The 21,430-nt window shown below is 40.9% G+C and overlaps 1 protein-coding gene across 2 annotated transcripts in view; it reads left to right on the top strand.

Annotated features, from left to right (window-relative positions):
- Positions 1–21,430, top strand: part of Nek7 (NIMA related kinase 7) — a 122,904-nt gene that overhangs the window by 38,844 nt on the left and 62,630 nt on the right. For both annotated transcript variants that reach the window (XM_051183187.1, XM_051183186.1), the window contains one exon: positions 12,391–12,466. In XM_051183187.1, coding sequence (XP_051039144.1) covers positions 12,419–12,466 — 48 coding nt within the window. In that variant the 5' untranslated portion in view covers positions 12,391–12,418. Of the gene's footprint in view, positions 1–12,390; positions 12,467–21,430 lie in introns of those variants that run through there.

Raw genomic sequence — 21,430 nt, forward strand, 5'->3', positions numbered from 1 at the left:
CAAACACACAGAGACTTTTTATTCATTATTAAACTGTTTTGGCCATTCATTTCCATGACACCCATTCCTCCTCCCCAAGTCCCTTTTGGTTAGTGTTTATCACAGCAACAGAAAGCCAACTAGAGCATGCACTGTTTAGCTTCCTGGCTCTGGTTACTTCAGAACCTTTTCTTCATTTTGCTTATTCTATTGCTTGGTTTTTGTTCACGAGTTATTAACTGTGTAAATATGCGGTTATGTTTCCTCACGTGTTGGATATTACATGTGGGGAACCATTTATAGAAACATATCGGAGCCTTGGATGTTCCTGCTCCAGCAGGTGTCTGAGGGCATTGCTTCCCCAGGGACTGAATGCTAAGAATTCTAGTAGAGTTACCGCTTTCAAGGTCTCCATACAAGTGTGTGTGTGTGTGGGGGGGGGGGGAAACTCGCTCACCACCAAAGAAAAGCTATACCTCCACTTAGTGTGTCTGCTGTCTCGGGGCTGTCAACACAACACTGAGTGGAAAATATGCTTAGGTTTTGGGCTTCCCCCAGAGCCTTGCCCTTTGAGGTGTTTCTGTGTCATGATGACATCACATTCATAAGCAGTCCAACTAATTGTCCTCAGAGCTTGAGTCTGATCGTTTTTGTCATTGTGGAAATAAAATGTTCCTGTACTCATGCAGTTACAGTAATTTTATACATGAGCGCAGATGGAACTCTTTGGTTTAATATGGTTAAATGTTATGGCATATTTAGGTCCATTTAATATATTCGTATTGGATACATTAACAAATACTAATTTGCTACATTTAGCCCTGTGCCAAGCACTATGGGTAAAGCAGTATTTAGAACACACTATCCTAACCTTATTTGGCCTATATGTTGGCAAGATGGGATGGGCAATTCCCTTCTCTTATTTGGCTTTTATAGTGAGGCAGGGTAAATAGTATAAGCTGTCCAATTAAGGAATCAACTGAAGAATATATATATATATATATATATATAATCCTTCAAGTACATATACAATGAAATTTTTCCTCTTGGGTCTTGATTTATCACACACAATATACTGGTTAAATTTTAAAGTCAACTTCAGTTGAAAGTAAACATTTTCAGTCTAGTTTAAAATTTTCTCTATTTGTTTAATTTTAAAGTTACCTTTATTTATTTAAAAATCGTGTGTGTGATGTGGTGGTCAGAGGATAGCGTTTGGGCCTTGGTTCTCTTCCGTCATGAAAGTCCCGGGGATGTAGCTCGGGCTGTCGGGCTTGGCTTAATGAGACTTTTCCGCTACACAGCCTCCTTTTCCATTTTTAGCCAACCTTCATGTTGTTCCTACCAGTTTTCCTTTATTATAAATACTTTTGTAATATGTATTCTTGTACATAATTTGAAATTCAGTTGCTGATTTATTTTTTTTTACAACAGAACTGGGGGATTAAGGATACTCGGTATCCTTAGAAAGGCAATGCCGTGACACATATATATGTATGTATGTATGTATGTATGTATGTATGTATATGTATATGTATATTTCCTGTGACTTTTGTGACATATCAATTCACATCAACATATCGGTGTATTTTCATCATTACTGAAATTTGTGTTTTCTATTAGAGATAGTATATTTTATGTTTATTTCTTATCTCTCAGTAGATATGTGGGTAGGTAGATATTTGTGTCCATTTTAGGTTGAAAGCAAATTAGAAAGGCGTTCTGTTTTATGAAAAAAAAATGTATGGGTTTAGAGTTCAACAAGAGTCACATGTTTCGAAATTCATGGTTTTCCTGGTGCTGTGATATTACTGTCTTCTACTTAGATTGGCGTGTGTAACTCAGTCCGCTGTAGAGATTGTGAAACAAAAGACGTCTGCATTGCATGGCAGAAGATACCAGAGTCAGTATTACAGAACAGTGGCTGTTCTCACTGTGAAACAGAACGACAGTCCAATCATGGACCTCCTGCCCAGCAGTTACTTTAACTGATACTGAGGTTAAGCCTTGCTGTTTGGGGCCATTCTAAGCAGACATTCTGGTTTGTGGTGTGTGTACACACATGTCTACTTTTCAAGCTGCTTCCTGAGTACAGGGCTCCCGTAGCATCCAGACTGGTGGAAATAGCATTTTTAGGAGGTGAATTTAGCCTGAGCTGCAAAGTGGATAAGAAGCCGGGCGTTGGTGGCGCACGCCTTTGATCCCAGCACTCGGGAGGCGGAGGCAGGTGGATCTCTGTGAGTTTGAGGCCAGCCTGGTCTACAGAGCTAGTTCCAGGACAGGTTCCAAAGCAATACAGAGAAACCCTGTCTCGAAAAACAAACAAATGAAAAAGAAAAGAAATAGTAAGGTCATTGAAATAGAAATAGTCATGACCCAGAGCTGTAAGTACACACTTTTCTTAATAATACCGGTTCGTGTTAACTTGGTGCTTCTAGCTAAAGGAGATGCACACTGAAGGAAGGGTACCAGTTCCTTATTTATTCTACACTAGCAACACCTTTTACATCCCGTTATTACTTCAGATGGCAATCTCTTGTCAAGAATGCCCCCTTTTTTTTAATCTCTCCAATGTTTATATCTCCCTATGGACCCTGGTTTTTGTGTCACTAAATGGTCCAGTGTGCTACTCAGATGTCTGAATGTGGCCAGAGGGATCCCGGCCACTTCCCTTCAAGCCGATGTCCATGTTTTTTTGACATGTCCTCATTGTTCTTTGAGCACAACTTTGTTTTCTGGTACACGATGTTTCAGGCTCAGCTTGTACTTTCCCAGCCCCAGCTCTGGAAGCACCCATTTATTTCCATAGAGCACCAATTCCTTTAAAGGGAGAATGGCTCCTCAAGCCAAGTTTGTTCATAAATTATTATTCCTAGCTATAAATCCTGAGATGGGAATGGTCTAGAAGCAGCCATCATTCTCTTCAAAAACCCAATACTCACCCTGGTACCTCTTCAAGATTTACTCATTAAAACACAGAGATGTATGAGTGGATGGATTATTGACTCTGAGCACTTACTCTCTCTGCCTTCACTGATATATAGACGCTTCACTTGCTTTATTATGGGAAATACTGGATGACTCAATCACTTACACGGAGACAGGAGGGTGAAGTCAGGAATATTCCTGTTGAATGGTGACTCGGGGCCAAGAAAAATATTTAGATCTGGATTTAAGTGTTCAGACTCTGCCAAGTATCAGTCACCTTAAACTTTCCATTATGTCCCTTGACATTTGTGTGTGTGTACGTGTGTGTGTGTGTGTGTGCGCGCGCGCGTGCGTGACTGTGTGCATGCATGTATATATGTCTCTGTGTGTGTGTGTGTGTATGTGTATATGTGTATTGTGGTGTGTGTGTGCACATGTGTGCATGTGTTGTGTGTGTGCACGCATGTGCGTGTGCATGTGTGTGCACGTGTGTGTTGTGTGTGTGCACATGTGTATATATATTGTGTGTGTGCATGTGTGCGCGTGTGTGTGTGTGCGCGTGCGTGCCTGTGTGCATGCATGTATATATGCCTGTGTGTGTGTGTGTGTGTGCATGTGTATATGTGTATTGTGGTGTGTGTGTGTGAACGTGTGTGTTGTCTGTGCGCGCACATGTGCGTGTGCATGTATGTGCATGTGTGTGCACATGTGTGTGTGTATTGTGTGTGCGCGCACATGTGTATGTATGTTGTGTGTGTGCATGTGTGCGCGTGTGTGCCCAAATGTACTTATTTTATGGCTAGATCAATAATTGTCTTAGGCTTCTACTTCTCAGCATAGTTGTCCCTGTTTTGTTCCATATTTCATTCCTCTGAAGTGAGAGTTGTCTTGTTTAATACAAATGAATTTTTACTGTCCTAATAGAATATCTGGGCATTGTGGAAAGGATACTGAACATTTTATTACCTCAGAGAGTGAAGGGAAAATTCATTTCGGAGAAGGAAACTTAAGTTTAGATCATGTACTTCTCAGGTACAATTCATTAGATTTCTGAAAAATAAATAAATATAGAAAAACCAGCCTGTACTTGATTATCTGAAAGCGCATTTTCTCTAGAACAGTTTATACTGCTGTGGCTATGTGATGGGGTCATGAAAATGTATATTTGAAAATAGATAGACTCTGGAGATAACCTTTGTTGTTAGAACTGATTTACTTTCAATTTTGAGCTAGTAAGATGAATTAGAATACTTTGAGATTGTCATGTTTTTTCATTTTTCTTTGCTGGTAAGTAATAAAGGAAATAAATCCATTTAGCCAAACACTATGTTAAAGAGTCAATCAAAAGGCAAGTTGCAACTTGTTTTTTTGATAAAAATCATCATTACAAGTAAAATTTATTGCACTAGAGAGATGGCTCAGAGGTTAAGAGCACTGGCTGCTTTTCCAGAGGTCCTGAGTTCAATTCCCAGCTACCACAATGTGGCTCACCACCATCTGTAATAAGGTCTGGTGCCCTCTTCTGGCCTGCAGGGATACATGCAGGCAGAACCCTACATACATAACAAATAAATCTAAAAAAAACACAAAAAAAAAAAAACCCCAAAAAACAAGTAAAATTTATTGTATGTTTTTTTGAAAGAAATATATTCAAAGCTTCTTCTTTTAACAAAATTTCTATAACTTTAGCTTTAAATTTGTATTTTGTAATTGGTTAAGGGTTTTGTTAAAAAAGTTTGAAACATATATTGATTTATTTCTGTGTACAATGCAGACTTAAAATGTAACATTCACTTTGGATTCTGTAGGGATTTCTATATATATGTATGTATGTATATGTATATATGTGCATATATGTATGTACACATACATATACAAATACATATATACATATACATACATACATACATACATATATATATGTATATGATCCTTAAGAGTTGTGCCAAAGTGAGTGTAATGACTCTGGTATTCCCATCAAGATTTACTTTGCTAATAATGGTCTCAGGATTTTAGTTTTATACATTTGATAAATTGGTTAAGTATGGGAAACAAGGAAATATTTTATTTAAGGAATGATACTAATATTATTTTAGTACTGGCAATAAGATGGTTACATTGCCAGTGAAGTAAAACCACATTGCTTTATAATGCATTATGCTTTATATAATTCTTTTGTTAAGGTCATATTGAAAGCCAGCTCACTGGCATATCTGAATCCTTTATAGTGTTTTCTCCTAATGAGTGATGAGTGGTCATTGGCCTGGAGCATGAATTCAAGCTGCCCTGAAAGATAATGTCTTATGGGGAAAACGGCTACATGCACTTCTATAGTCATGGAATAATGACAGTCGTAAATCAGTGCATTTGTCACCAGTGCATTGGTGGAGACAGGTGGTAGGCGGACTGAAGCAAAGCAGGAGAGACTCGGTTTTAGGTTTCTCCTATTAACTCTTGACGATTCGCGTTTGGCTTGGTGGGAGGTATTGCTTTGCTAAGAATACATTTCATAAGTCTTTCCTGGTGGACAAAAAGGCGTGTTAGGTTAGAGAGAGAAGTGAGTGGGATGGCTCTCACTGGCAACATTCCAACTCTGGCCAATCAGAAGTTCTGATCAGACTGCAATCTTCTGCGTAGGTAAGGCTTTTCCAGAGAGTTTCGGTTCACGCAAAAGGGATGCTTTCCATCTCATAAAATCGTTTTAGCCAATAGTAAATTGCAGTTCTCTGAACACTGCAAGACAATATATTGACCTTGAAGTCTGCAAAGATCGTACGCAAGGCTTCTTTACGCAAGGCTTCTTCACGTGTGGGCTTTGTCCTAAGCACTCACGCTAGGGTCTTTCTGTATTGTTCCCGTCCCCTTCTTCCCTCTGCCGACACCCACTCTGATTCCATTTTCCATCTGTTACTTGGTTGGTGATGCCTCCTAGAAAATACCTTGAAGTCAATTGTAAATTTCCTGTTCTACCCCCGGCCAAATCTAATCATCACAAGTTGCAAATAGGTAATGATAAGCTTAGAAGCAAGACCAAAATCTGTCCTCTTGTCTGTATTACCCACTAGGTGCTGCCATGCTCGCTTCGTATCAAGAAATACGGCCAATAAGTAAAGTAAGGAACGAAATGGCAGAGCCTCTTGGGTTTAAGTTGTTTGCAGCAAAATGACCCACAGTAAAAACAAACAGAACCCCTCACCCCAAAACATAACAACAATACAATTACAAGTTCTTATATAAGAGTGATGCTCTGAAAAATACAGAGGGAGAGGGAGGCAGTACCACGGAACCCTGGTTAGGGTAGGCTTGCTGTTGAGCCAGCTATTGGGGATCCTGGACCCAGAGGGTAGCAAACAGCAGGCTCTGATGCCACAAAGTGCTTAGCAGGTTTCAGGGACAGAAGGGATTTCATGGAAGGATGGGGCTAAGCTATTGTGAGGGAGTCAGGCAGAGACACATCTTGGAGATAAGACATCAATCTTAGCTTCAGAACAGGGAGGGACAGGATAAAGTAATGAGAGAGAGAGAGAGATGACAGAGAAGATTTCAGATTTTAAAATAGGAGTGTGTGTGTGTGTGTGTGTGTGTGTGTGTGTGTGTGTGTGTGTGTGCATGCATGCGGGTATATATTTTTGTGTGTGCATAGAGGTCAGAAAAGGGCATCAGGTATCCTCTATCTCTTCACCTGTTGCTTTGAGGCAGGGTCTCTATCCGAATGTAGGGCTGGCATTTTCTTAGCTAGGATGGAAACCAGTAAGCCCCGGAGAGTCTCTTGTCTTCTCCTGTGGTAGAGCTAGAGTTCAGCCGTGCAGGAGACACTGGGCTTGAGCGGGAAGTGAAATCCGAACTCTGGTCCTTGTGGTTGTATAATCTCTCCAGCTTTAGATTTTTGTCCAAAGTGACACTTTTCCAGGTGCTGAGGGCACAGTCTGTGGACGGAAGCATAGGAGATGTGGCCAGGCTCTTGAGATCCTCCTTTGTGGTTGTTATGATCCAGTGGTTTTTATTTTTACTACAAAGACATTATCAGCATGGTGGCAAAACTCTTTGTATCCTTTGCCAGCTATTTGGCTGCAAGTTTTATTTCTTAAATGTAAGCGTTCCGGGCTGGTAGGGCGTGTCTAGATAGTGGAGTACTTGCTTATCAGGCATGAGCTCACTCCTCCAAACTGAATGAAAAGATAACTAACAAGGGAGGACATGACTACACCTAGGTATGGTGGAGGAGAAGGTATATTGTAGATGCCGGGGCAGGGACATCTGGCAGAGTCCAGAGTCATACTCTGAGCCATGTGAGGAGAGGGGAGAGCCAGGAGAGTTCAGGGTAGGGTGCAGGGTATGCCTGGCATACTCTGTAACTAGTAGGGGCTGAGGGATGCTGGGAGAACCCAGAGGCCAGGGCAGTTTTGATATGTTAAATAGGCAGCTCAGTGGGGCCATTTTTCCTGGTTTTGAGACTTTACACAAATACCCAACCCAAACTGACCGAGATGAAGTAAAAGTGTGTATATACCAAATCTCAAGCTTTCATGGCGTGTCTTTGAATGTGATGTGGGATGAAAAGAGACGCAGCTTTAAAATAACACTTGAGTAAATTGTAGGCACCTCCAGGAAGAATGTTATTGTGGGTGAGACAGCTGTCATTTTTGTGAGTACCATTTCAAAGTTAAGGGCGATTGACAGATTGTGATTATTCTGAGAAATTTTTGTAGATATTTTCTTGGCAGTTATTGTGAAGGCAAACTACTAACATAATTTGTGCAGTAATAAAATTCAAGCACATTAGTTACTTTTGAAACAGGGTCTCTCTACGTTGCTCTGGCTGTCCTAGAATTCTCACTGTAGAACAGGCTGTTTGAAAACTCACAGAGCTCTACCTGCCTCCTCCTCCTCCGCAGTGTTGGGATTAAAAGTGTGTGCACCACCATGTGCAGCCAAAGTTCAAGATTTTTAAGTGGGAATTTTGGAAAACTTGCGTTCATCTTTCGCTGTGTAACTTTTTTTCCCCCTGGTATTTAAAGATTTGATAAAATTAGTAGTGATATTAACAGTCAAGACTTAAAAAGATAAGAATAAAGGAACGTTTGTGATTTACAGGGCTCTCAGTTAACTCGTGGAATTAAAAATTTCCAGATGTGACAATGCTACAACCTCTACAGTTAAAGATCTACTCAAGGGCCAGGTGGACAGCTGGATTTTCAGGGGATAACGGGTAGCTGACTAAGAGCGCAGAATCCATGTTGTAGCTAACTCGAGGTTACCTTCTGTCAGGTTTTATAGTCTATGAAAGATGAGTGCCCAGAAGGCCAGGAGATGGCTACTAAAGCGCTTCTCTGTGTTCACGTGCACATGTCTAGCAGGCCAGCTGTGTTGCTTCTTCAGTTTTACATAGTTTGGGTAGAGAGCACAACATGAGATTCAGTGCAGAAGCTACATGGATTAGTGCAGAGTATGAGTATGGGCATCAAAGACCTTTGCAATGTAAAGTAAGTTCTGGTCTTGTGACTAAGTTTTTGAAAAACGTAGCAATTTCTCATAAAAAAAAATTTATATGCCAGGCTGGAGAGATGGCTCAGCTGTTGAAGGCTAGGCTCATAACCAAAAATATAAAAAAAATTTCTATGTAAACATGGAGTATGTTATGTATAAGCAGAACAGTTTTAAGTAAATTAACATATACTTAACTTTTTTTTTTCCTCTTAATTTCAGAATGCAGAATACAGGTAGATGTAATCTACATAAAAAAAAAAAATGGATTCAGAATCCTCCAGTCATAAAGTCCAGAGACCCAAGTGTTTAAAAATTGTGGGGCTGGAGTAAGTGAGTAGATGGTAGCATGTGTGAATACAGCAATGTGGGTTCATGAAAGACAGAGTCCTCTGTCCAGGTGGGCATGCCCAGGTGAGCAGCTGGCTATAGGCATTTGTAGCTTGGAGCTTAGGAACGATGTTGTGAAGACAGTAATTTGACAGGGTTCACATTTGGATAGTATTCAGAGTTCCTGGATTTACTGAGAGCTTCCAGACTGTGGCCATCTCTTATGCCTTATTAAACAAAACCAAAGCCATAGGCTAATTTCAGGAGATAATACAGTTTTAACTGAAGTTCCCAGTGTTGGAATAAGCTGGCATTTAAAGGTAAAGAGTAATGGCAGCTGTAGCAGAAGAGGAGAGAGAGTTTGGGATCACGGGAGACTTGGTGGAGGCCACACTGCTTGGTCAGGAGGGTGCAATGCCATTGGGGAGGTTTCCTTATCTTGCTGAAGGTCATCTTGCCCGTTATGTGGATTTGCAGTAGTTTGTGAGCTGGACTTCTTGCTTGTTATATTATCTTTCAAACATGGTAAACTTCTGTTTACTTATTTGGTTTTGGAAACAGAGTCTCACTGTGTAGCCTTGGCTGATTTGGAACTCACTGTGTAGACCAGACTGCAGGTCCTCCCGCCTCTGTCTCCAGAGTGCTGTGATCCCACATCTTGGCTTGATAGTGAAATTCTTTCCTGTCTCGAAGCAACCCTTTGCTCTGACTGACAGCAATCCTCCATCCTCACCGACCTTAATTTTAAATTACATACAGGATGTGCTGTGTTTTTGTTTTGTATTTGGATATTTTGTTTTCTTTCTCTGACTTGCATTTAAACCTTGTTAATTTTTCCTGCTCATTATTTAAAATGTAACTCATTGCGCATCTTCTATTAACAGTGGTTTCCTTTTTGGTTTAAAGATTAACTACAAATTAGTTGGATTTGATGATTTTTTTTGTTGTTGTTGTTGTTAACATACTTAATTAGTATCAATGATCACTTGATGTCTTTGTGATAAGCACATTATATATTCATTCATTAAATATCCATTCAGCTACCTTTTTAATGCAGACATTGAGCCAAGCATTATAAATGCAGTATAGGCAGCATAGGCATCTCAAACATGGACTTTGTAATCTAGATCAAAAGTATGTTAAATATATTTTGCATATCAAAATGCGCTTTCCTTCAATTATGCAGAGTTAGTAAAAATACGCAGTAGCTGGGGAGATGACTAAGTGGTGAGGCCCTTACCACACACGTGTGAAGACCCAAATTCAGATTCCCAGAACTCAGATAACCCCAGAGGTCTCACAGCAAGAAAGGAGAGAAACGACTAGATAATCTCTGGCTAACTTGGCAAACACCTTGTCTCAAACAAGATAGACGGGAGAGCCACACCCAAGGTTGACCTCTAATCTCCATGGACTTGACGTGGTACACATGTACCCAAGTGCATAGACAGGAACATGCATATACATACACAGTGAACACAATTATGATAAAGTACCCAGTGACACAGTGAACCATGCTCTGTGTATATGAGGAAGGAAAATTACATCACCTTTTGTTCTTTTTTGCTAGGATGCCAACGCTTAACATTTCAGCTATGTATTTATTTTCAGGTAATCTGCTGTTTGTAGCAGATTATTTGATTTGGTCTCTTCGTGTTTCTCAGAGTCCTGCATTCCTTTGCCTTGGCTTCATTCTCTCCTGCTTGTGTTTACTTAATTGTTGTCATGTGTCAGTGTGTGCGGTAAAAACACTTTATTGTAACTCTCAGAGAGAATTTACCATAACAGAAAATGTTTTGTAGAGGGTTTTGACAAAGAGGTGTTTCTTTGTGAGGGTGTCTTTAGACCACACAATGTGCAATGCTGATTTCATTGCTGGGTTTCATCTTTACTCTTTTCTTTTCCACCTCAAATCCAATAATATGCACCATCAAAGCCAACCTCATGAACCAAGTAGGTCAAGGCACATATTAGCAATGAACAGCTTTGGGCTGGAGAAATAGCTCAGTGGTTAAGAGCACGGGTTGCTCTTCCAGAGGACCTGAGTTCAATTCCCAGCACTCTTACAGCAGCTCGCTCCACCTATAACTCCAATCCAGGGGATCCCAGGGGATACCTTCTTCTGGCTTCAATGGGCACTGTACACATGTGGTGTACTCACATATGTGCAGGAAAATATCCAGACGTAGAAAAGAAAACTTAAAGTAAAGCAGCTAATGTTTTGCTTAATGATCAGAGACTATAAAACTATTGATGTCTTTCCCCTAAGATGAAAAAGATCTGCCTGCATTTATGTTCATTATACTGCAAGGTATGGCCATTGCAACAGGGCACAAAAATATATTTCAAAAGCCATTTAGACTAATTAAATGGGTTACACATTTATGTGGTTTTATTCAATGCAGTTAGTTTCAGTGCACAGAATAAATTTAGAAAACTGAATGAAAATATTCAACTTTTGCAATGTAATGAAAATTACTTAGGAAATAATCTAGAGAAAGTTGTTAAAAAAAAAAAAAAAAACAACCCAGTGTATTGAAATTGAAAATCAGTTTTGCAAGAAATTAAATATTTCATGCCCACAAGTTTGAAGGCTTAATTACTGTTATTCTTAAATTCAGCTAAAGAATTATTACATCTCAGTCACAAACACTTTTTAAAATGGAATCAGACGGATTTTGAAATTAATATTAAAGTAATACATGTAATTAATCAGAATAAAGGCTTTTATTTTGATATGTGTTTTGAGACCAGTTCTTATTTTATAATTTTGTAGCTCAGTCTGGCCTGGAACTCAGTGATTTCCCTGCCTCAGCTCCCCAAGTCCTAGGATTCACAGATGTGCAACTCCATGACAGGCTCTCAAGGTTTTGTAGCAAACTAGGTATGATGGCACACACCCTTGATCCTGGCATTCTGGAGGCAGAGGCAGGCGGGTCTCTTTCATTCTGAGGTCAGCCTGATCTATATAGCAAGTTCTGGAACAGCCAAGGCTATGTAGAGACCCTGTATCAACCCCCCCCATTCTTTTATATAATGCATTGTTAGTTAATGCTGTATTTCTGTATTCTGTATGGCACTTGCTACACACATAGTGCATTGAAGTACCGGGAGGTTAGGTACTCAGTGACGGGGGAGCATAGATAAATGTGAGTTGGAAGCCAGCCAGGTCTACAGAGCTAGTTCCAGGACAGGTTCTAAAGCCTACAAAGAGAAACAAAACAAAACAAACAAGCAAAACTACAATTGGGTATCCATAAGGACAATTTTTTTTTTTTGCAATATATAAATATAATTCTAGATCATTTAGCAGTCTAAACAATAAATCTGACATTGGAAAATTCTGTTAAGGGAACCTACATTAGGGAACTAATTCATAAGTAGTTTATAAGGCATTCATCAGAGAGAAGACAAGAAGAAAGAAGTCATCTCGAGTGTGGGATATTTTACACCCATGCTGCCTTTTTTGGAGAAGAGGAAATAGTGTGTGATTATGTGAACTAAACAGAGTTTGGATTTAGCAAGTGTCAGAAATAGAAGCAGAGGGTGTCTTAACGGATCTGAAGCATCGAGCAGATCTGTCCCACATGGGTGTGCCTGTCAGGCCTGTGGAAGTGGAGTGAATTGGTAATGACTGCGTTATCTAAATTCCGACTTTACATTTTGCAGGATTCTAGAGTCCCTGTTGAGTCAGACAATGGATGAGCAACCGCAAGGGCCACCTGTTCCTCAGTTCCAGCCACAGGTAATTTAATTCAGTGGGATGAGTGTATCTTTCTACTGACTATGTGTGAGTAAATTGACAGCAGCAATAAAGTAGCTGCAAAAATGTTCATTTCTGTTTCCCAAGCTATAGGGGTAATTACTGGCTTCTAAGTGTTTTTACAATGCTTACTCTTTATATAGAACATGATAGGAGGCCACCCACCTCTAGCTTATGATTTAATTTCACTGGCTTCTTGGCTTTGAGGGTCACAGCTAGACCTAAGGAGGAAGGAAAAGGCACGTTCGGGAATTTCTCTGCATTTTATAGGTTACAGATTCCAGTGGGTGGCGGTGGTGGAGAGTCCCGTCTGCAGGATTCCTATCTCTGCATTTTGTACCCACTTCTGCTTTGGCTGGCTTCTCTTGACTCGCATTACTGTATCTGTCTCTCTGGAAATGTTGGCTCTCTTGTTATGTTACTCCTTATGTCCTGTCATGCAAAATGAGGCAGAGAGGGTGTTTTGGTAAGACATTGTCTATTTTATTGAAATTCAACTAAAGAGTTTCCCGGCATTTGTTGTAAGGCATCCTACAGAGAGAGCCCCATATGGAATGGCTTCCTTTTTTGGTGGCAGCCTCTCGTCATGATTTTTCACCCAGGCTGCTTCTCAGCCTGGTATTTGAGAGGTCTTTTACAACAGGCCTTATATATGTGCTGCCGGCTGGCTTTCCCTCTGTTTTGGTTGGCGGATATTCTCAGCGTAGAGGACTCTTTCAGCTGAAATCTGGAGTGGCGTGGGTTTGGGCTAGTGGTAAGAGCGGTAAAGAGAAGTCTCCTCAGACTCTTCTGTGCAGCATGCGCTGAATCTCAAAGCTACTATGTGCGGTGCCCATATTGGTCTCCAAACTTGCCGAATCTGTGGTTTCCATTTGTTTTAATGCATCTGTTGACTTCTCCCAGAAAGCATAGTTCAGAAATGCTACCTACAGAAGGCTTGTCTTCTTGTTTCTGTGAAGTCAGTTGTTTTCATTCAACCCTCCTTCCTGCTCTCTAGTTTTAAAAGCTGGATCCATCCTTCCAGGACCATCTAAAACAACATGCTGCCACCAGCTTGTCAGATCTTCCGGTCTTCCCTGGAAACTTGATGGTTGTCCTCAATCTTCATCCCGTGTTTCCTGTATCTTTGTTATCTTTCTTTCCCTTTCTTATGCGGACATGTCCCTTGTCTTCTTATTAAGATAAACTCTTGTGGGGAAGGATACATCACTTTGGACACCCTGTGGAACTCTACTTTTTACACGTAGCAGGGCTCCGTTAGCTATAGAGTTGAAACCCATCAGCTATCCTTCATAGGACCATGTTTAAATCGGTTCTTAATATACTCTTACATTGCAATTCTTCTGTTCTGTGTACTTGAATTTTATCTGTCGACAGATGCCATTTAGAAGAAGGTCACATTTCGCTTTAAGGACTGGCTTTATCCAGTCTACCTGTAACTTTATAATGGTCTTATGATCAAGATTGTTATAAGCAAACTGTATTAGATACGCCCAGCTCAATGTCATTTCCCATCTCCGGCGAGACACCGTAGCTTCGTATTACACCATTCCTAGCAAAGACACTAGAACGGACACCTCTAAAAATTAGGCAGCTCATGTTGTGATTTTGAAGTTTACAGTTGGCCCCCTGCTGACTCACCAACCAAGGAAAGTCAGGGAGGCAGTAGGAAACAGAAATGAAAGTAAGTCTTTTCTTACAAGACGCTAGGCTGCCACACAGTTTAAATTTCAAAAATCATAGAAACGGTTCTGCATTTATTTTCACACGGTTCCTGCTGCTGCCCCTGTATGGTTGGAGCGCTTTCCCTGTTGGAAGCAGGCAAGTGTCATGCCAGGCTCTGGCTGCCTTGTGGCATGCGTGGGGTGGGGGGAGCAGATCTTTGCTCTTTCCTCTCCTCTGCCTTCAGATTGGTGGTGCGAGATGACGAGAGAAGAGCTGGTGGACATTAGTACTGATTAGGTCTTTGAGAAATGTCCCTGCTCGAGGTGGCATTTTAAGAGACTGGGAAGGGCAGCCTGTGCCCAGGGTTGACAGTCTTCTTTGTTTTGATCCACACCATTGGCCTGAATAACGGGGGTGATATGGCAACATATGGTTAGCCAGGCGACTCCTTTGCTTTTGTGATGCTAATGGAAGTGTGGGACAGAGACAGAAACCTAAAGAGGCTGGCTGTCTTGTCTTTCTCCTCGGTGTGAGATGAGCCTATAAACCCATACACAGCCTATAATGTGTGCTGTCATTTTTACTACAGCGTGAGTCCCTCTGCGTTGAAGGGTTGGAATGTGGAATTTATGTGTTCTATTTATTTGTTTGTTTGCTTGCTTATTTTTGCATTGCTGCTGTTCTCATGAAGCTAGGGCAAATTTTTTTTTTATTAGTATTCTGGCTCTTTCTTCCTTGATTCTGCCCACATACTACCATCAAGGGAGCAGTGAGTGCTTGATTCTCCCGTGTTTCGTCACTCAAGCCGCTACACGTACAACAGTAGATTTTCCTTTCCCTCCATTAATTCAGACTGTATAAATGGTGGGGACAGTAAAAGTTAAAATAGTAGAGGAAGACTAATTTTAAACAATGACATTTTACATTTCCTTTTCAGTGGAGGTTTGTGACAATGTGTGGCTATATTCATTTTTAGTATTTTTGAGGGAGGAGGGTTGTGTTGCATTATCTATTTTATTAATTTTAAAATCAATTATATAAAAGCTATCAGAGTGCAATTGTGAGAATTTCTAAGAAGATTAATTTTAACAATGATCAGAGGTTTGAGTTCTGGGGGGGCGGTTTCTGCTTTTATTTTACAATTTGAGATATTGTGCTATTTGGGCTGTCTGTGACAGAGAACATGTACCAGAACGGATTCTAGAAAACAGCCTGGACTTTTACAGTTTGCAGACCATGAGGACACTATTTTAGAGTCGTAAACCTCAAGGTGAGGCAGCCATTGTTTCAAGCTTCCTGGCAGGAAGCTAGCATTCATTTAGGATTTTGAATTTGTGAACAGGGTCAAGTGTACCTTGTTGCATGTCCTGGGTCTGACAAACATTGACTGTGGGCAGGAGGAAGGTAGCCAGCCCCCTGGTGGCTTGAAGCATGGATCACTGTGTGCTTATTCTTCGGGAAGCCTTTATAGTAATGTAGGCAATGTGGACTCCTCACAGGCATTCACTTCACGTAGATTTTATGGATGTAGATGGCATGGGGCGGGGCGGGGGTAAACTGCAACAGCGCCTTTGAGGAAAGGCAGGCTTGCCATAGTTGAGCTTCACAGCCTGATCCTTTAGTAAAGCCTGAGGCTTCTCAGTACTCACATCCCTAGTCTTGAGGCTTCCCAAGCTCTCCCACCTTCTAGTTCGTCTCTCCTCCAACCCCAAGAGTATCAGCCCCTGACCTCACTCTTGGTTAACATGTCTGTCCTGGAGGTCACACATTTTCCAGCTGGGATTTGTGCACAGATCGTCTGCCTGTAGTTGATGGGATGAACCTCTACCACCCTGTCCTCATCTGCCGAAATTCCCAATAGAGCCAGGTCCTGTGCTGTCCCCTACTCAGTGTAGACTTTCCTAGACAGTGGCGTTTATATTCATGTCCCTTCTTCCTTCCTTCCTTCTTTGCTTCTTCCTTTCTTTCATCCTTCCTTCCTTTCATTCTTCTTCCGTCCGTCCGTCCATCCATCCTTTCTTCCTCCTCCCTCCCTCCCTCCCTCCCTTCCTTCCTTTTTCCTTAAATTTACCCTGTGTGAACACCTCCCTTCTCATCTTCGGACTTGCTCAGGCTTCATCTCACCAACTGCATTGGGGAATAATTGAAAATAGCTATTCCTAGAAATCCTTCCTTCTCCTGGCTCCCACATACCTTGTTTGTTTTCCCTCTTGTTTTACAGGCCCTTCTTTGCCCTGTGTCTCCTCACCTCCAGAACATCTTAATAAGGAATTCCCCTTAAGGCTTAGTTCATATGTCGCCTTTTTGCCCATTTATATTCCTTAACTGGACTCTCTTCTATTTTTCCAATTTCATGCATGTGGCTCTCAGAGTCATCTCAGTCTAGAATTATGCTTCTCCTAAACTCACATCCCCGACGGCCGTCCCGATACCGAATTGTCCATCATAACCATAGTGGTCTCCAGCTGATCTCTTCAGTATTTGCCTCCTACCTGTCCTACCCCTTGCCCTGTGAATCCCAGTTACTGGTTGGTTCATGTTTCTTGCAACTGATGCTGAAATATCCCTGGCATCTTCCTTTTCCTCCCGGGAAACACTAGCTCTGTCTCTAAAACATTCTTAGAACTGGGAGATGTGTCCACCTCTTCCATCCCTCCACCAAGCCAGAGGCTTCTGCTGTGTTGTAATAGCTTCCTTGTTGATCTTGCCTTCCCCCTACCCTTCCATCTTGCCCAGCGTAGCGTCCAGTCACTGCTATGAAATGGCAGTCAGACTGTGCGCGTTTGATACTTCCCTGTGATTTCCCATTCGCTCACTCATCATTTTTAAGTATATATCCAGGTATACTTGAAGTGGTGTGTGTGTGTGTGTGTGTGTGTGTGTGTGTGTGTGTGTGTGTGTGTGTGTGTGTGACCTTCTTTAAACACTAAGTGAAAACTGAACCCTCCTAACTACGTGATACACCTTTCTTGGCATATTTTTTTTTTTCCCCATGAAATTCTTGGTAAACTGTGTTGATTTTGTTAATCTTTGTTTTATCACTGTTAATTCTGCTCATTGTTTTTCTTGTTTTAGACTATAAACTGTATCGCTAGTCTGACTGACACACAGTAGCCACCCAGTAAATATTTTTGAATACATATAAACTTGGTGTCAAATCAGGCCATCTTTTTTCTTTTCAAAACACACACACACACACACACACACACACACATATACATATATATATATATATGTATACACACATATATATATATATATATATATATATATATATATAAGTATCTTCAGAACTTCCCACATTATATATGGAAATTTTTACATTCCCTGCTTATTTATTCTTTTATCATCTACCTATCAATCATCTATCTTCTATCTTTCTATGCATTCATCCATCAGTTGCTGCTATGACCATTCCAGATTGTAGTCATTTCACAATATCAGGTAGCTTCTTTCCATTGCAGTAAGAATGTCTTTTTAAAACTGCATACTGTGTTATATACCTTTCCTTACTCCTTCCAGCTTTTGTGGTTTGGGGTGAGTGCTACCTTTGTATGTGACTTTGAAGAGCTGCACCATCTGGTCACCCTCTTCTTTTACAGTGCATCTCTGACACTGCTAACTGTAGACTCTGGTTCAGCCATATCTTGAAACCTACATGTTTCCATTTACCTCTAGTGCAAGGTCTCAGGTGGGCGTCAACAATATGTGGTCACTGATGGGACCCAGTGAGCTTTGCTCCTCATGTTTTATATTATTGTGAAGTTATGCTATCGTGATCAAGGAAAATATTATAATAGAGGAAGTAGATAATTGAGAAGACAATAAAAAGATCATTCTGTGAGAAATAATGATTATGAGTGACTCCTTACACTAGTATGTTTGTTACAAACACACATACATACATACAAGAATATTTTGTATAGTTCTTATCTTCTCTTCTTGTCTCGTATACCCCACCCTTGCACTGGAATTGACTCAAGGCCCAAGAACATGCTAGGCAAACACTGCATTACTTACTGTTTTACATGTCTAGCCCTTTGTGCATTTTTTTTTTTTTATTCAGAGACAGGCATCCATTAACCAGCCTAGGCTGACCTTCATCTCACTCTACAATGCATGCCTGCCATGAATTTGAAAAATCTCCTGCCTTGGCCTGCCACATAGCTGGAATTACAGGCCTGGCTTGTTCGTGTGTGTGTGTGTGTGTGTGTGTGTGTGTGTGTGATATTTTATATTAATGAATGATAAGTGATAGGTAATCAACAAATGTTTGTTGAGTGGGTAATTATCTCTAATGGAAAGTTACATTTTAACCTCTTCAGTTCAATATGGATCAACATGTATTATGTGAATTTCACTTGTTTGGATTTATTTCATTCAGTTATACAATACTAAGAAGGCTGTCAAATGAGAAACGATTCCAATATTTAGAGTATGATCAAACTTTATTTGATTTTAGATTGGTAATTCATGTTTACGTACTTGCTAGTGACCATCCCTCATATTTTAAAAGGACATGCTTTGAGAAGTGTGGAAGATCCTCTCTCTCTCTCTCTCTCTCTCTCTCTCTCTCTCTCTTGATTTCTTGCCGTTTGAAGTCATTCAGACAGATGTGCGTAAGGATGAGCCTCAAGTCATCAGACCTGCTTTCCAGCTGAGTTCAGACCTGAGTTTAGAAGCATAAATTTTAGGGAATCACAACAATGAAATATTTGTACCTTTGAGGATGACTTTGATAATTGAGAATAGCCCAGAATTCTTTAGAGTTGTGTATTTACTTAACCGATAAAGTTACTTTTTTCTTTTTTTCCCAACAAAATAAGATACAGTTTTAGTTAAGGCCCATAATTTTCATGTGGTTCTCTCATCCCAACGCTCAAGTTGGACTTCAGATTTCTCTTCAGTAGTTGAAACTTTTCTAGAATAAGACTAATCTTCCTGTGGTAGACATTTTTGAAGAGTAGCATTTAATGTGTAGGTTGGTTTGCTAGCAGTCAGTAGTTCTGGATTGGAGGTACTTGTGTATAAAATCACAAGAGACTGAAGCTGAACTTGACCTCTCCATCCATGGCGAATTTAAGGGTAGCCAGAGATCAGGAGAAGGGTCCATTTGCAAACAGTCAAGGATAAAAGGTTCTGGGGCTGAACTCTCTGCATCTGCCCTAGATAGGAGCAGTATGATTTTGTATTTAGAAACTGCAAGACTGCTCACAATGGCATGTGTAGTGTAGTGTGAGCTCCGGTGTAAAATTGTCTGGGATTAGGTTTTGATAGCTTCGGTTTTACCATCCTCAGTTTCACCATCAATAAATTAGTGTTTGCCCCATAGACTTGACACGCAGCTCTATTCTTGTATACTGCACTCTATACAGCATGCTGTCAATAATTGTCTTCTTGAGGCTAGAGAGATGGCTCCAAAACTACTTGCTGATCTTGCAGAGGACCCAGAGTCCTCAGCACTCACATGATGCCTCATAGCTATCTGTAATGCCAGTTCTAGGGGACACAGTGTCGTCTTTTGGCCTCCGTGGGGACCAGACATACACCCAGTACATGGACATGCCTGCAGGCAGAACTGTCTTGCATACAGCACAATTAAAAATCCATCTCTCTCTCTCTGTCTGTCTCTCTCTCTCTGTCTGTCTCTCTCTCTCTCTGTCTCTCTCTCTCTCTCTCTCTCTCTCTCTCTCTCTCTCTCATGTCCTCTTGTTGGCTTATTGAGGCAGTGTCTCATTTATCTCAAGCTATCCTCAAACTTGCTGCGAAGCTGAGGCTGGTCACCTTGCTTCCACAGTCCATGTCACTGTCCACATGCTGGGATGACTGGCATTTGCTATCACACGTGATGCCTGTAAGTCTTGGTCCACAGATGAGTATCATTGTTTGCTTTGCTATATCAAATATTATCCTTCATTACATCATTATTATCTATCTTCTGTCCAAACTTTCTCGTGTAGTCTAGCCCAAAGTCAGTGAGCGATGCTTGCTGTCTGCTTGATTCTCGGCCCATATCTGTGCTGGCAGATGTGTTGGCCCCGATGATTTCCACCTGCGTTGCTTGGTGCTGCAGCTTCCAGGAGTAGCCCATGCCTTCCTGTCTGTATTCCTGTCATCGCCCTTCCCAGATCCTTTGCCACACAGTATCCCGAAGGGTCTGCAAACTGCCCCAGATCACAGCACGGTGCTCCCAATGACCAATCTCCCATTCTTGTCAGACAGAGTTAGAATCCACAGGGATTTTATCGATGCTTACCTCTTTACCCTTATTTCTTTATCTCTTTACTCTTATTTTGGGGACTATATACAGTCCAAACATCTTACTCCAGCTCTGGTGCCCTGGTTGCTGTTTCTTGAACCCAGCATCAAACTCACCATCCGTCCCGCCCTTTTTTTTTTTTTTTTCCCCCAGTGCTGAGGATCAAACCCAGGTCCGAGCATGTGCTAACCCAGTACTCTGCCACTGAGTTCCATCTCTAGACTCCCTTTTGTCTTTCAATCTCAGTATAAGTGTTTTACGTTCAACAAGATCACCCCTCCATCTTGTAGCCTAAAATAGCTGTGATTCACTGTCTACATGAACCTAGGTTATTTCTCTGCACAGTGTGTAAATACACAGGACAAGCACCAAATACTGCCGCGTATATGTTGTCTTCTCATGCTATTACAGGGTTCTTTATTGTCTGACTCCCCGCATCAGTATGAGCAGTCTTAAAGGCAATCCGTTTTCCTCTGAATTTGCTTGCATTTCTCCTCTATGTTCTGTTCAGTCGGGTTGTAGCTGGTAAAGTGGGGGAGACGGGAATGCCCTTTGGCTTTAATTATCTTACTCCTGGTAATTTAAGAGACATGCGGTATTTCTTATTCAGCCCTTTAGGTGTTGCAATTATTATAGTGGGCATTACAAGTAATGGTGATCAAATGCTGCAGAACTAGATCTCATAAAATGAAGTTGTGCATCTTTCTTGTGTATTTGCTACTCATTTCCATGTTCCATGGTCAGTTTCCTCCTTTAATTACAAAATCTACTTAGAGTGATGTGGCACTTAAAAAAAACACACACACACACACACACACACACAGATGTTGTCTATTGTACGTAGAGAACTTTAGGGATAGGTTGATTTTGAAATAAAGAAATTTTTGGGAGATACATTTTTTTTTTTTTTTTTTTGATGAGAAGAAACAGGCTTTGATGGTATGCATGGTATTTTGTTTTTCTCTTCTGGTTTCTAGTGAAATCTGTAGGAAATATGTATTAGAATTGTGTTAGGTGTGTCC

The sequence above is a fragment of the Phodopus roborovskii genome, unplaced genomic scaffold (assembly GCF_943737965.1).
Source record: "Phodopus roborovskii unplaced genomic scaffold, PHOROB, whole genome shotgun sequence".
NCBI classification, from domain to species: Eukaryota; Metazoa; Chordata; class Mammalia; order Rodentia; family Cricetidae; genus Phodopus; species Phodopus roborovskii.